The sequence below is a fragment of the Diplotaxodon limnothrissa genome, linkage group LG8 (genome assembly GCF_057381915.1).
Source record: "Diplotaxodon limnothrissa isolate DT_005_m linkage group LG8, D_limnothrissa_male_GT1.1, whole genome shotgun sequence".
In the NCBI taxonomy this organism is placed as follows: Eukaryota; Metazoa; Chordata; class Actinopteri; order Cichliformes; family Cichlidae; genus Diplotaxodon; species Diplotaxodon limnothrissa.
In genome coordinates, this window is record NC_140603.1 from 17,373,729 (window position 1) to 17,386,635 (window position 12,907).

Below are 12,907 nucleotides of genomic sequence, written 5' to 3' on the forward strand. Positions count from 1 at the left end.
TATAACCTAGATCTTCATCCTTGAAAGCAAAAACATCTGCATACTGAGCCAAAAGTGCAGCTAATTTGGTCTGTTCCTCTTGGGAGCCACTAATGCTCAGCTGCTCTATCAGCAATTTCAGTTCACCATCAGATTCTTTAGCCCCTTCCTTATTCAGTGACACTTCCTCGTGGTCAGCAGAGATACGATTAAACTGCACCTCAGCTGCATTTTCAACACACTCCACTACAGTAAGCATACCAAGTCTGGTCCGGGGAGCCAACCACACATCTTCCTGAGAGAAGTTCACAACTTGAACTGGAAACACGTGCCTGTCAGTTTCAACAAGAGTAGGAACAACAACCAAACCACTGGGAACGAGCGTGTTGGTTGGCTCAAGTAACATTAAGGTCTGGTCATCTGAAACTTTCCCAAGCCCTCTAGCAAATACTGTGGCCACGGATGATGCTGGCATGTGTACAGTATTTTTACCAGCTAACCGGGCGATGGATGACCTCTCTAATACTTCGCAGGCTTGCACCCTCTGAAAAGCTTCTCCCCAAGCAGCATTTAACTCTCCTCCGAGAGTTGAATCAAAACTAGCAATGGCTAGCTCCTTACATCTCTTTATTATGTTCATTCCAACAAGAACAGGGGGGGATCCCTCTAGTCTGCTGGCACCTTTTCCCACCTGCTGTTCCACATCATTTTCCTGCACCTTAACTTTAGCTGACATTAGCTCTTGGTCCTGTGGCCCTCCTGGTTCTGGGGCGGGGTCCCTGACTACCAAAAACCCACACTCCTGCGCTGTTAACCCCATGACCTGCACATCCAGCTCAATGTAACCTATATAAGGAATTGGCAATGAGTTAGCTGCAGTCAATTTAAGCCATTTAGCTGTAGGGGTTACATCATCATCTTCACCCATTAGGTGTTGTCGGAAAAATGCCTCTGAGATGGTGCTAACCTGGCTCCCTGTATCCAAAAGGGTTCTAGCCTTAATCCCTCCCACCTCAATTTCAACTTCAGGACATTTACCAACTGCTCTGTCAAAAAATCTCTCACGAGTTAGGGTCTTTGAGCCAGTAGTCTCCCCTCGAATTGCCCGGCTCTTGGCAACCGAGGTGGCTAGTTTCCCTGACCAGGTGCAGGAACAGAAACTGGAGAAGCTCCTTGCTTAAGGGTTTTGCACTCCCTAGCAATGTGTCCAACTCCCTTACACTTGAAACAGATGGGCTTCCCATCATCAGTGAACTGGAACTTTGATCTGGGAATCCCACGTTTAGGGGCCCTTTCTCCGGATGTAACACTCTCCCTAACCACACTGAGTAACTCCCCAATAGCCTTGCCCTGCTCAGAAACCACCTTAAGGATTTCATCTAGAGTTGCAGATGACCTATCTGGAGCTTCACGGGTACTCTGATCCCTTGCAACCGCACTGTCACTTAATATGGGCCTGCTCTTGGCAACTCTGGTGCCACTAGGTTTTTCTTCCATCGACCAAGCAATTGCTTCCTGACGTACATCAAAAAGCGTAGACTCTGGCTTTTCCCTCACCATCTTGCGAAGCTCCCTTCGCAGAGTGGAGTCTCTTACTCCCTCCACAAACTGGTCTCTAACTGCCATCTTTGTGTCTCGTACTGCATCAGGCCTTTGTTTAAGGGCTAAGCGGAGGATCTGGGACAGAGCGTGTGAGTACTCAAAGAAATCTTCACCTTCTAGCTGGAAACGGCTAAAAAAGGTTTGCAGTAACTGTGCTACACTGCGCCTCTCACCATAAGCTTCTCTGAGAACACAAAATATTTCTTCGGGTTCAATTTGCTCTCCCCCAGTACATAACTTGATCTCTTCAAGTGCAGAACCCCTGAGGAGGGAAAAAATGAAGTCAACCTGATCATCATTACCCAAGCCTCTAGTTCTGATACCCCTCTGTACTTCATCAATAAACTCCTCTACAGAACGTCCATCTACGGTTGCATCCCCACTAAAGGGTTGAATAGGTCGCTCTCGCGGCAGATATACATATGACCTACTTGCCCCGTCACTCAAAGCAGTTATCCTGGCCATAGCCTGGTCATGTTTGTTACTCAGTTCTGACAATTTTGCCTGAAGCTCAGTGACAGGGTCCCTTGCGGTGGCCCCCGCCAAACCCTGGTCATCGTCACTGTTTGTGTCTGACATAATGAAATGTCTGTGTCCAGATTAGTCTTTGGTCAGGATGCAGAAATTGCCTTAGCAGTCTATTCAGCTAGGTGCCACTGATGTCCTCTTCTCCTCTGGAAAGAATCCTTCCCTCGATCGAAATCACCCTCTTCTGGAAAGACTGGCCACTGCTCCTCTGCACACCTCTGGTATGGCCTCAATCGTCCGATCCTTTCCAATCCCTCGCGTCGCAGGTGACCACCACTACAGTTATTTCTTGCACCGTAAAATAACCTACTTAAACGGAAACCCATAAAAAACAAAATCGCTGAGCTGCCACTTTTGCAGATACCCCACTCCTGGTACCAAATTGTGTAGCCTGGCTAAATTAACCAGCCCAGAACACAGATTATCTTTGGGGTTCTTTTAATCTGAATGATAAAGTAAGTGCTCAGAAGAAAATAACAAGGTTGTAAAAATAAAGAAATAAAATTGTTACAGACAGCTCCTATCCAGTAACAGCTTTGTGCTCTGGTAACCCACTGCTACTGCAGGTTATTTCCCCAACTTTATCAGCATCTGGAACTCAAGGACATCTAGCGTCATTTCGTGTCTGATATAAACCCAAACATAAATAAAACAAAACTTAGCAGTGCAAAAATAACTGTAGTGGCTTCTCCTGCATAGATACAGAGCCAAGATTAAACAGTTAACACGGTACATTTCCCTCTTACCCACAGAGATAGTATAATACAAGTGTGAACTCAAATACATACAGTGCATTAATCCAGCAGAAAACGGAATATGGATCCCTCTGAGACGAACGGCGAAGTTGGTGGCAGCTACTCCTGGTGCCTTAACTGTTGCACACTTTGCGTTCAAAACAGATCACGCAGCGAAAAAAGGCATTGCACACCCACATAACACCAATGCAAGCTAGCACTCGTGCATGTCTCCGTAGATCCCCATGATCCCTTCCGCTCTCAGAGGTACCCCAAAAGAAAAACAGTGCCATCCAGTGGCATGTCCCATAATATCGAACTTCCACCCGGCTACACATATATAACTATAAATTAAACCTTTCCTCATTCTAACTTAAAAATCCCTTCTCAAAACTATACATGATCTAGATTCATTAATCACTAGTCGGGTAAGGAATATGTGTATATCAAATTATATCGAAACTCTAATCCCAGAACTGAAATGTGGAAAATCTACTTAATAAATAAAGAGGGAGCTTTAGAAGTTATTACAATTGTACACGGTAAAACACATCAGACTAACTATAAGGGATGTCACATTGTTCAACTGTACATGGCCAATAAAACAGGGTGGGGAGAAAGATAACATGAACTTTGATTTGTAGACATCACAAGATATGTGATAAGATGATCTATGTGCAAACAGCTGAGAAAATAGAAAAAACTATTTTAAAAAGACTTTTAAAAAGTTTTCCCATTAAGATCCAAAGTACCTTAAGTTGACCTTTATCACAACTGCAAATCTGAATCAAGTTGTGTACACCACTTCACCATTACCATGAATGTCAATGCTAAAACATAGCCTAAAGATAAAAATACATAGTACTGTGCAAAAATCTTGAGCCAGTCCTCATTTCGTTATATTAAAGAAAATTTGGAAATAGCTGCAGTCATTTTCTGAAACGTGCAAACATACATGGAAATTAAGCATAGAAGCCAAAAATAGCTTCAACAATACCTTCAAGCATGAAAGTCAATATTTGGCACAACCACCTTTATTCTTCTACAATACCTGTATTAGAACAACAAACAAAAACTATTATCAAAGTACATGAAACGCTTTCCCAAGATTAGCAACAGATTGTGATTATGTGCTGGTTATAACAGCTCTGGATGGTGAGCAGTTAGAGCCTGTGGTGAGACTCGATGCGCTTGGTACTCCTGATACTAGTGGTGTGCGATACTGCATATTTTGGTATCGATCCGATACCAAGTAAATTCGGGCCAGTATCGCCAATACCAATACTGATACGATAATTTTCAATAAATAAGGTGGATGCCTCATTGAATTGCTAAATCGCAATTAATTTTCATGACCTTAAGTGTCTTTTGTGATGTTTCCTTTGGTATTATTAATTAGTTAAAACCCGAGACATAATTAGGAGAAATAATTTGTCTGTATTTGGGAAAATCAGTAAAGATATTGCAATAAAAACACAGAACTTCTTGAAAACAGTTGACTACTGTTTTGTAGGCATCCAAAGTTTAAATAAACACATCTCCCAAAGCCTCGTCAGGTAAGTTGTAATACAGTTTTGTAGTAAAGATAAGGTAGATCTTTAGAGTTATAATACAATTTTAAAACTAAGGATATTTCATCTCTATTTTTTACATTTTAGTTAGTTTTCCAAGTTCACCAAAGTGTTTTAGTTTCTTTGTTTTTTCAAAAGTCTAATTTTTCTTTTTAATTCAGTTGATTAAAATGGTTTTTTTTTTACGTGTTATAATTATTGTAAACTAGAATGATCTTGGTAAATTCTAACTATTGTACATCAGTCCTGGCATCCTCTTTATGTGCAGAAGACCTTTTCAGTCCAGTTCTTTTGTAATTTGTCAAACAGTAAATGGATCAGCTGACGAGCCAGGTGAATCACTCAGATCTTGAGTAATGTCTTTCCTGGATTTTTTCCCTACTTCTTAAGGACATGACATTCAGGTACTATTCATCTGCAGTATTTTTTCTCTCTCGTTTATTATCCATGTGACCAGTTTCCTTAGATTTTTTTTAGAACATACTGTACACCATATTGAGATACAGTGGTGTGAAAAGTGTTTGCCTCATTTCCAAGTCTTCTGTATGTTCGTCACACTTAAATGTTTCAGATCATTAAGCAAATTAAAATATTAGACAAAGATAACACACATAAACACGAAATGCAGTTTTTCTAAATGAAGATCTTTATGATTAAGGGGAAAGAAAACCAAATCCAAACCTACAGTGCCTTGTATGAAAAAGTGATTGCCCCCTAAACATAATGACTGGTTACGCCATCAAGTTATTACAATTGTACACGGTAAAACACATCACACTAACTATAAGGGATGTCACATTGTTCAACTGTACATGGCCAATAAAACAGGGTGGGGAGAAAGATAACATGAACTTTGATTTGTAGACATCACAAGATATGTGATAAGATGATCTATGTGCAAACAGCTGAGAAAATAGAAAAAACTATTTTAAAAAGACTTTTAAAAAGTTTTCCCATTAAGATCCAAAGTACCTTAAGTTGACCTTTATCACAACTGCAAATCTGAATCAAGTTGTGTACACCACTTCACCATTACCATGAATGTCAATGCTAAAACATAGCCTAAAGATAAAAATACATAGTACTGTGCAAAAATCTTGAGCCAGTCCTCATTTCGTTATATTAAAGAAAATTTGGAAATAGCTGCAGTCATTTTCTGAAACGTGCAAACATACATGGAAATTAAGCATAGAAGCCAAAAATAGCTTCAACAATACCTTCAAGCATGAAAGTCAATATTTGGCACAACCACCTTTATTCTTCTACAATACCTGTATTAGAACAACAAACAAAAACTATTATCAAAGTACATGAAACGCTTTCCCAAGATTAGCAACAGATTGTGATTATGTGCTGGTTATAACAGCTCTGGATGGTGAGCAGTTAGAGCCTGTGGTGAGACTCGATGCGCTTGGTACTCCTGATACTAGTGGTGTGCGATACTGCATATTTTGGTATCGATCCGATACCAAGTAAATTCGGGCCAGTATCGCCAATACCAATACTGATACGATAATTTTCAATAAATAAGGTGGATGCCTCATTGAATTGCTAAATCGCAATTAATTTTCATGACCTTAAGTGTCTTTTGTGATGTTTCCTTTGGTATTATTAATTAGTTAAAACCCAGGACATAATTAGGAGAAATAATTTATTTATAATTAAATTTAAAAAATGTTTTATTATTGTGGCGGCTCCTGGTCTGCGATGCCGCTGCAGGTGAGATGGACTCACCTTCACTGCATCTACAATGATGCCTCGCCGGCTTAAAACCTGTGCGCTGCTTGTGCTGTTGTTATTTTTGGTGTTGATGTGTACAGCTGGCAGCAGGAGGGCTGCAGCCATTGAATGTAGGCTACTGTTACAGCAACCGTGTGGACAGTGCGCGGCTCGGGGTGAGCCGGAGGCTGGCGCGCCAGCGGGACCTGTCAAGCTGGAGACGAAGATCGAGGTGCGCGGGGGTCCTGTCACGCCTGAGGGCGGCGCGCTGTCCACTTCGGCACGCAGGCTGCATGGTCCTGCGTGCCGGCCGTCTGCCCAGCTGCCTATGAGCCCCAGCTCACTTCCACGCCTGCTGCGTCGCCGCTGCTGCTTGCCATATGGGTGGCCATCAGGCCAGCTCCTGGGCTTCCGCTGGAGGCGCGGGCGGCCGCCAGAGTGGACACTTCCCTGTCGCTGGGCTGGGGCATGGGGTGCCGATGGTCCAGGCCGATTCCCTCGCCTGCTCGCGGGGTGAGGTGAAGCGAGCGATGGGGGTATGTGGTAGGGCATGTTCTGCGATGCCGCTGCAGGTTTGGTGGTGGTGATGTGTACGGCTGCCAGCGGGAGAGCTGAAGCCATTGAATGTACTGTTACAGCAACCGTGTGATTATTGTAAGAATAAATGATGCTGCAAAGCATGAAAATGCCATCGGGTCTGCTGTGGTGGCACTTTTTTTTTTTCTTTTTTAAATCTTAAGTGCACACAAACCAGTAAACAAATTAAAACAAATACTGTTGATAAACGAATACAAAAATTACAATTAAAATTCTCAACAACAAAAACAAAAAAATATAATAAACATGTAAACAACTTCACAACCCCCAAAGTGTCTAAATTACGTGACATGTCAGTGCAACACCGAAACATAAGAGTGGGGGAGATGGAGCAAAGTGTGCCTGCTCTCCGCTGACAAAGGAGCGGTGAGTCCAGCGACCTGGTTGTTTCGTTTTTGCCGAAAGCACAGCATTGTAAATGAGCAGAACTCAAAGTAAAGAATTGATATCACCAGGCTAGTATCGATCCGATACCGATGCCGACTTGGGATCGATCCGCCCACCACTACCTGATACGATATATGACACAGAGTCATTGTATTGCAAGGGAATCCGCACGTATGGCATGGAGAGCTATGTGGAAGTAAGATTTTTTCAGTGTAATTGCTGGAAATGGCTCCATCATCTGTAATTATTATTAAAGAAATCTTCAGGACTAGTCCTCTAATTTTCATGAATATCTTTTTTGGATGTTGGCTGACTTTTGCTTCATTCTCTGTCAGCATGATCCCACACTGCTTCAATAATGTTGAGCTTCAAACCATAGAGCCTTCTTTAATTCATTTTAGTGTCAGTTGATTTCCAGGGTTTATTTTTTTATTTCACTTTAGTTTTTACAATATATTTTTATTATATTGTATTGTTTTATTGTTGGATTGTTTTATTGTTTGCTACTCTCTGTTTTCATAAGGTTTAGTGTTAGGTTTGGTCTTTTTAATGAATATTTTAAACTGTTGTATTTCATGGCATCTGTCTGTATTTGGGAAAATCAGTAAAGATATTGCAATAAAAACACAGAACTTCTTGAAAACAGTTGACTACTGTTTTGTAGGCATCCAAAGTTTAAATAAACACATCTCCCAAAGCCTCGTCAGGTAAGTTGTAATACAGTTTTGTAGTAAAGATAAGGTAGATCTTTAGAGTTATAATACAATTTTAAAACTGATGCTCCGAAGCATGAAAATGCCATCGGGTCTGCCGTGGTGGCGATCGTTTTTTTTGTTTGTTTTAATCTTAAGTGCACACAAACCAGTAAACAAATTAAAACAAATACTGTTGATAAACTATAATACAAAAATTAAAATTAAAATTCTCAACAACAAAAACAATTGGTAAGAATATAATTAATGTGTAAACAACTTGACAACCCCCAAAGTGTCTAAGTCACGTGATGTGTCAGCGCAACACCGAAACATAAGAGGGACGGGGGGGCAAAGTGTGCCTGCTCTCCGCTGACACAGGAGCGGCGAGTCCAGCGACCTGGCTGTTTCGTTTTTGCCGAAAGCACAGCATAGCAAACAAGCAGAACTCAAAGTAAAGAATCCCGTCCTGCCTCCGATCTCCCTCATCCACGTGCTGGCCTCCACCACTTGTTAATTTTACTGAATCTGTGGAAGCTCTGCGATGCCACCACCAAACAACTGAGCTATTTTTACACACCGGCCAGCATCTGGCCAATCCAACACCTTTCATTGTTTATACCGTTACAAAAAAAATAAATAAAAATCATCGAGCCACCGAGCAAATGCCCGGTATGCCCGATGGCCAGTCCAGCTATGGCTGTACCATCAGTTAACCCTTTGCGTGCCAACGGTTGCCGACCCCTGGGATACGCCCTCCCTGCCCAGTGCACGCTCCCGACGCAGGGGGAACAATTCTGTTGGGGATACCTATCTTGGCACAGCACCAGTAACGAGGGAGAAGGAAACTGGTGGGAGCACAGCTGACACTAATCACAGGAAGGAGACAAGGAACATGCACAGGAAAAGGGACTGTCAAAATGACACAGGAAACTAACACTGAGACGAGCAAGAACAGTAACGTAAACAAGCACAGAGACAAGACTGAAAGGGGAACAAAACATCGGGAAAAGACGTGATGTAGTTTCCAGCCAAAGTAAACTTAAGCCTGAACCAGGCACGTGCAGAGGAGGGCAGGGCGCAGAAGGGGCTTGGGCACCTTCCCTTTCCTGATGGGCGCTCCAAGTGCCCTTTTCTTGAGCCTTTTTTATTTTATTTTATAAAAATGTTTTTTATGTGTGTGTGTGTGTGGGGGGGTCCTGCCTGTGCCCCTCAACAATAACATACAGTAACTATTAATCTCAGTTTTTCTAAATAAAAGGATCTGGCTTGCATCAATCACATGATGACGCTGACTACGAGCATGCTGTGTGTGAAACAGTACGACAAACATTACCTGTCCTAGATCTGATATTTAGCGTATGTAATTCTATTTTAAATCCTATCTGTTGAAATTAAAAACAATATAATTTAGATTCCAGTTATTGCTATTTTTGACAAGGAGATAAACCTCTGTACTTTATATAGATGCTACATGCTTAATCCAACAATTAGAGATTTATGGCTGATCATTAAGAGCCACCAAAAAGAAATCTTTTTGCAGCTGTAGCTGAAACAAGCAGAACAGATATTATATAAAAAAAAAAATACACACCTTAATTTGAGGTAGTCTGAAGAGGGCGGTAGAGACCTGTGGCAGACAGAGTTCATGTCCTCTTCTGTTACCTGTCCTGGGCCCTGTTTCAGGAAGCCGGTTTGGAAAACTCAGAGTGAAAAACGACACTCACGGTTGAGTAACCCCGAACTGTCCAACTCGGAATATTCCGTTTCAGAAAGGCTGATAACAATTAGTTCAGTCAACGCGGAGTTGCTTTAACCCCAAGTGAAGCGCGCGGACGAGGATACATAAAGCCCTGATAAGCGGAGCACAGATTAAGCGAGTCACCATGGAGACGGAGGGAAAGAAGGCGCGGTCAATGTATTTCACAGCGCTTGAGGCCGAAATTCTGATGGCAGCATATGCCGATAACATGCAAATTCCGCGGAAAAAAGTAACACAGCCACAGCTGCAAAAGCATGCATGGCAAAACATAGCCGACAGAGTCAATGCGTGAGTGTTAATTTAAACATTGATCGAGGGATTTCCACCCATTTAACACGTTATTTTATCATATGTTATTTTATTTGTTATTTTATACATTTTATTTTGTGATGTGATGTGAGCGCAGGTGCAACCCAACAGGCCCCAAACGTTCCTGGCAGCAAGTAAAAATGAAATATAAAAATATAGTCCAAACAGGTAAGGTGTAATTGTATTATGAGCCATAGTGCTTGGTCTGTTTGTCCAATGTAAATCAATTGCAGTTAGAGGCTACATTAATTTTCTTTCTGTAAGCACTTATTGAAATTATCTGAGCACATTACAAGTACATATTTGCTTACTCTGTATGCTCAAATGTGACCCGTTATAGCCAACAGAAAAAAAGCGGAGGCCCGAAAAACAGGTGGGGGTCCTCCACCACCACCACCACTCACAGAGGCTGAGCAGTTGGCCCTCAGCCAAAACAGTGGGCGCCCTGTGGCCGAAGGCATCTCTGTGGGGACATCCTCTGAGTCAATAACCCCGCAAGACACAAGTGCCTACATAAGGGGTAAATTCAAAATAATACATGATGTGCATACATCCTTTCTTCACAGTCACCTTTGCAGTGTGACACATTCATTTGATAAACTCTTTACCATAATGAATTATTTTGTAGTGAAGTTATTTTCCTACTGATTTTGCCTTCCCTCAGTCTTGGTTGTCTTTGAGAGCATAATGACAATGAAGTGTAAGGTGCTTGGTATGTTTGTTAATTGCCATTTGGTCCCTTGTAAGTTATAAGTGACCTGTATAAACCTCATATTCTATCAGTTGATGGTGATGGTGTACTGCATCTGGTGCAGCCTCCTGTTGAGCCAGACCAACATGCAGTTGTGAGTAATACTCCACAGATTATATGAGTTTACAGTAGAACAGCAATGTTGTTAACTTCTTTACTACAGGAAAATAATGAAGAAACATTGACAGCTGTTACAGAGGAGGAAGCAACAGAGACACTTTATGAGGTTTACATCTTTTAATACTTTGTGTACAGGAAATACAGGCAACCAATAAAGCCAGTTGAACAAAAAATCTGTTTATTCTTCTTTCAACATGTTGAGGTGATGGGTCAAAAGAAATGATTGTGACATATGGTGTCTCTGACTGCGCTTCCATCTTGTATGTCCGTGGGAGGGTCAGGATGTTCATGGTTTGGATCACTGCTGATGTTTGGTTCAGAAGGACAGTGTTCTCCTCTAATTGTGGCAATGTTGTGAAGAATCACACATGCCACAATAATGTCACATGCCCTTTCTGGGGTGACCCTGAGTCTTTGCAGGCACTGGAACCGGGCCTTAAGCATTCCGATAGTCATTTCAATTCTGGCTCTTGTCCTGCAATTAGCCAGATTATATCGCTGCTGTGGGCCCGGTTCAGGGTCAGGGTAAGGGGTAAGCAAATAGGGTAAACATGGATACCCCCTATCACCAAGCAAGTAGCCAGTGAACTCTCCTAAGACAGAAGGGTACACTTCAGTTCAAATGTCCCTGAAGCAATTGGTCTTTATATATTTTAAAGTATTCTCAACTCACCATGTCCAAATTTTGTGCTCAGTGTACATTCACGGAATATTTGTGAGTCATGGACAGAGCCTGGCCACTTGGCTTCCACATTTGTGATAATGTTGGCAGCATCACATATGATCTTCACAGTGCAGAGAACACAAATTAGCATCCATTACTATAATGAAATAATTTGTTAGTTTGACATGCTACAGGGAACTATGTACCTGTACATTAATGCTGTGGAAAGACTTCCTGTTCACATAGTCTCCTTCATTTACTGAAGGAGCAATGATTGGAATGTGAGTGCCATCTGTACAGCCAATCACGCCTGGGAACCCTGAAAATAAATGTGCAATTTAAGTAGTAGTCCAAGTATCACCACATCATACATTAAGTTTTGGTCATCCTGATACCTGCAATTTTGTGGCATCCCCTCTTTGATAAATCTTGTGGGTCTATGACCGGGGAACACCACAGACGAGTACAGGAGACGTTTCAGTGCAACTGTAACATTCCTGACTGCCCGACAGACGGTAGCCTTGGAAACGTGCTCAGCGTCACCAATATTATACAGAAAGCTCCCGTTTGCAAGAAACCGAAGTGCAATACAAATAATATGCAATGAACTGAGAGCATGTCCGCTATGTGTCACATGCGTAATATTAGGCCTGAGGATGTTATCCAAATAAATTATAGATTGTGCTGAGAAACGGTAACGTTCGCACAGAAAATCATCAGGAAATGATAAAATGTCCAAACGCGCTCTGATCACTCTCTCCCGGCGGAGAGCTCTGCGGAGAATTTGGGCTTCACGATCTACTGGCTCTTCAAGGAAGTGGCACGCCATGTCCGACACTTCCTACTGTCAGGTTTCCGACAAAGGGGCGGAGACAGTCAGGGTTAGTTGTAGTAAACCTGCTAGGGGGCAGGTTAGCTTCACGGAGTGTGTCGTCATAGTGACTCACTCAGGCTGCAGCTGAACTCGCTTTGTGAAACCGAAAACCCAGAGTTTTCGTTAACTCAGGGTATACTTACTCAGTTTTTCCACTAAACCGGCTTCCTGAAACAGGGCCCTGTGCCCTTTGCTGCAGAATTAGCTACACTGTGAAATCTAACTGTACAATTTCCAGAAACAATAAAATATTTATCGTTCTTTGAAAACGTTGTGTATAATTCATCAAATGAAAAGAGTACACTTAAATGACTGTTTATAATCTCTAGTCAGTATTACTAGTACATATAAAAGCTGAAAGTAACAGCAGGACAACTGGAAAAGGGTGTTGTTTGGTGCCTGCTAAATAAGCAGCTAAGATTCTTTTGCTATTATAATTGTTTTATTTTTTACAAATAATAATAACAACAACAACAATAATAATAATAATAATAATAATAATAATACTTTATCTTTATCCTACTCCTCTCTGGCAGCAAGAATGGGTTTCATTCTTTTGAAACTTATTTTTATTATTTACATTTTTAATTTGAAATTATTATTGAATAATTAATTATT

At 41.6% G+C, this 12,907-nt stretch overlaps 1 protein-coding gene across 1 annotated transcript; it reads right to left on the reverse strand.

Annotated features, from left to right (window-relative positions):
* Positions 1–463: 463 nt before the first annotated feature.
* Positions 464–3,171, reverse strand: LOC146626685 (uncharacterized). Its single transcript, XM_085361411.1, has 2 exons — positions 2,898–3,171; positions 464–2,800 (listed from the first exon to the last, which is right to left on the reverse strand). The coding sequence occupies exon 2, from the start codon at positions 2,158–2,160 to the stop codon at positions 1,108–1,110; it is 1,053 nt and encodes a 350-aa protein (XP_085217537.1). The 5' UTR covers positions 2,161–2,800; positions 2,898–3,171; the 3' UTR covers positions 464–1,107.
* Positions 3,172–12,907: the final 9,736 nt, after the last annotated feature.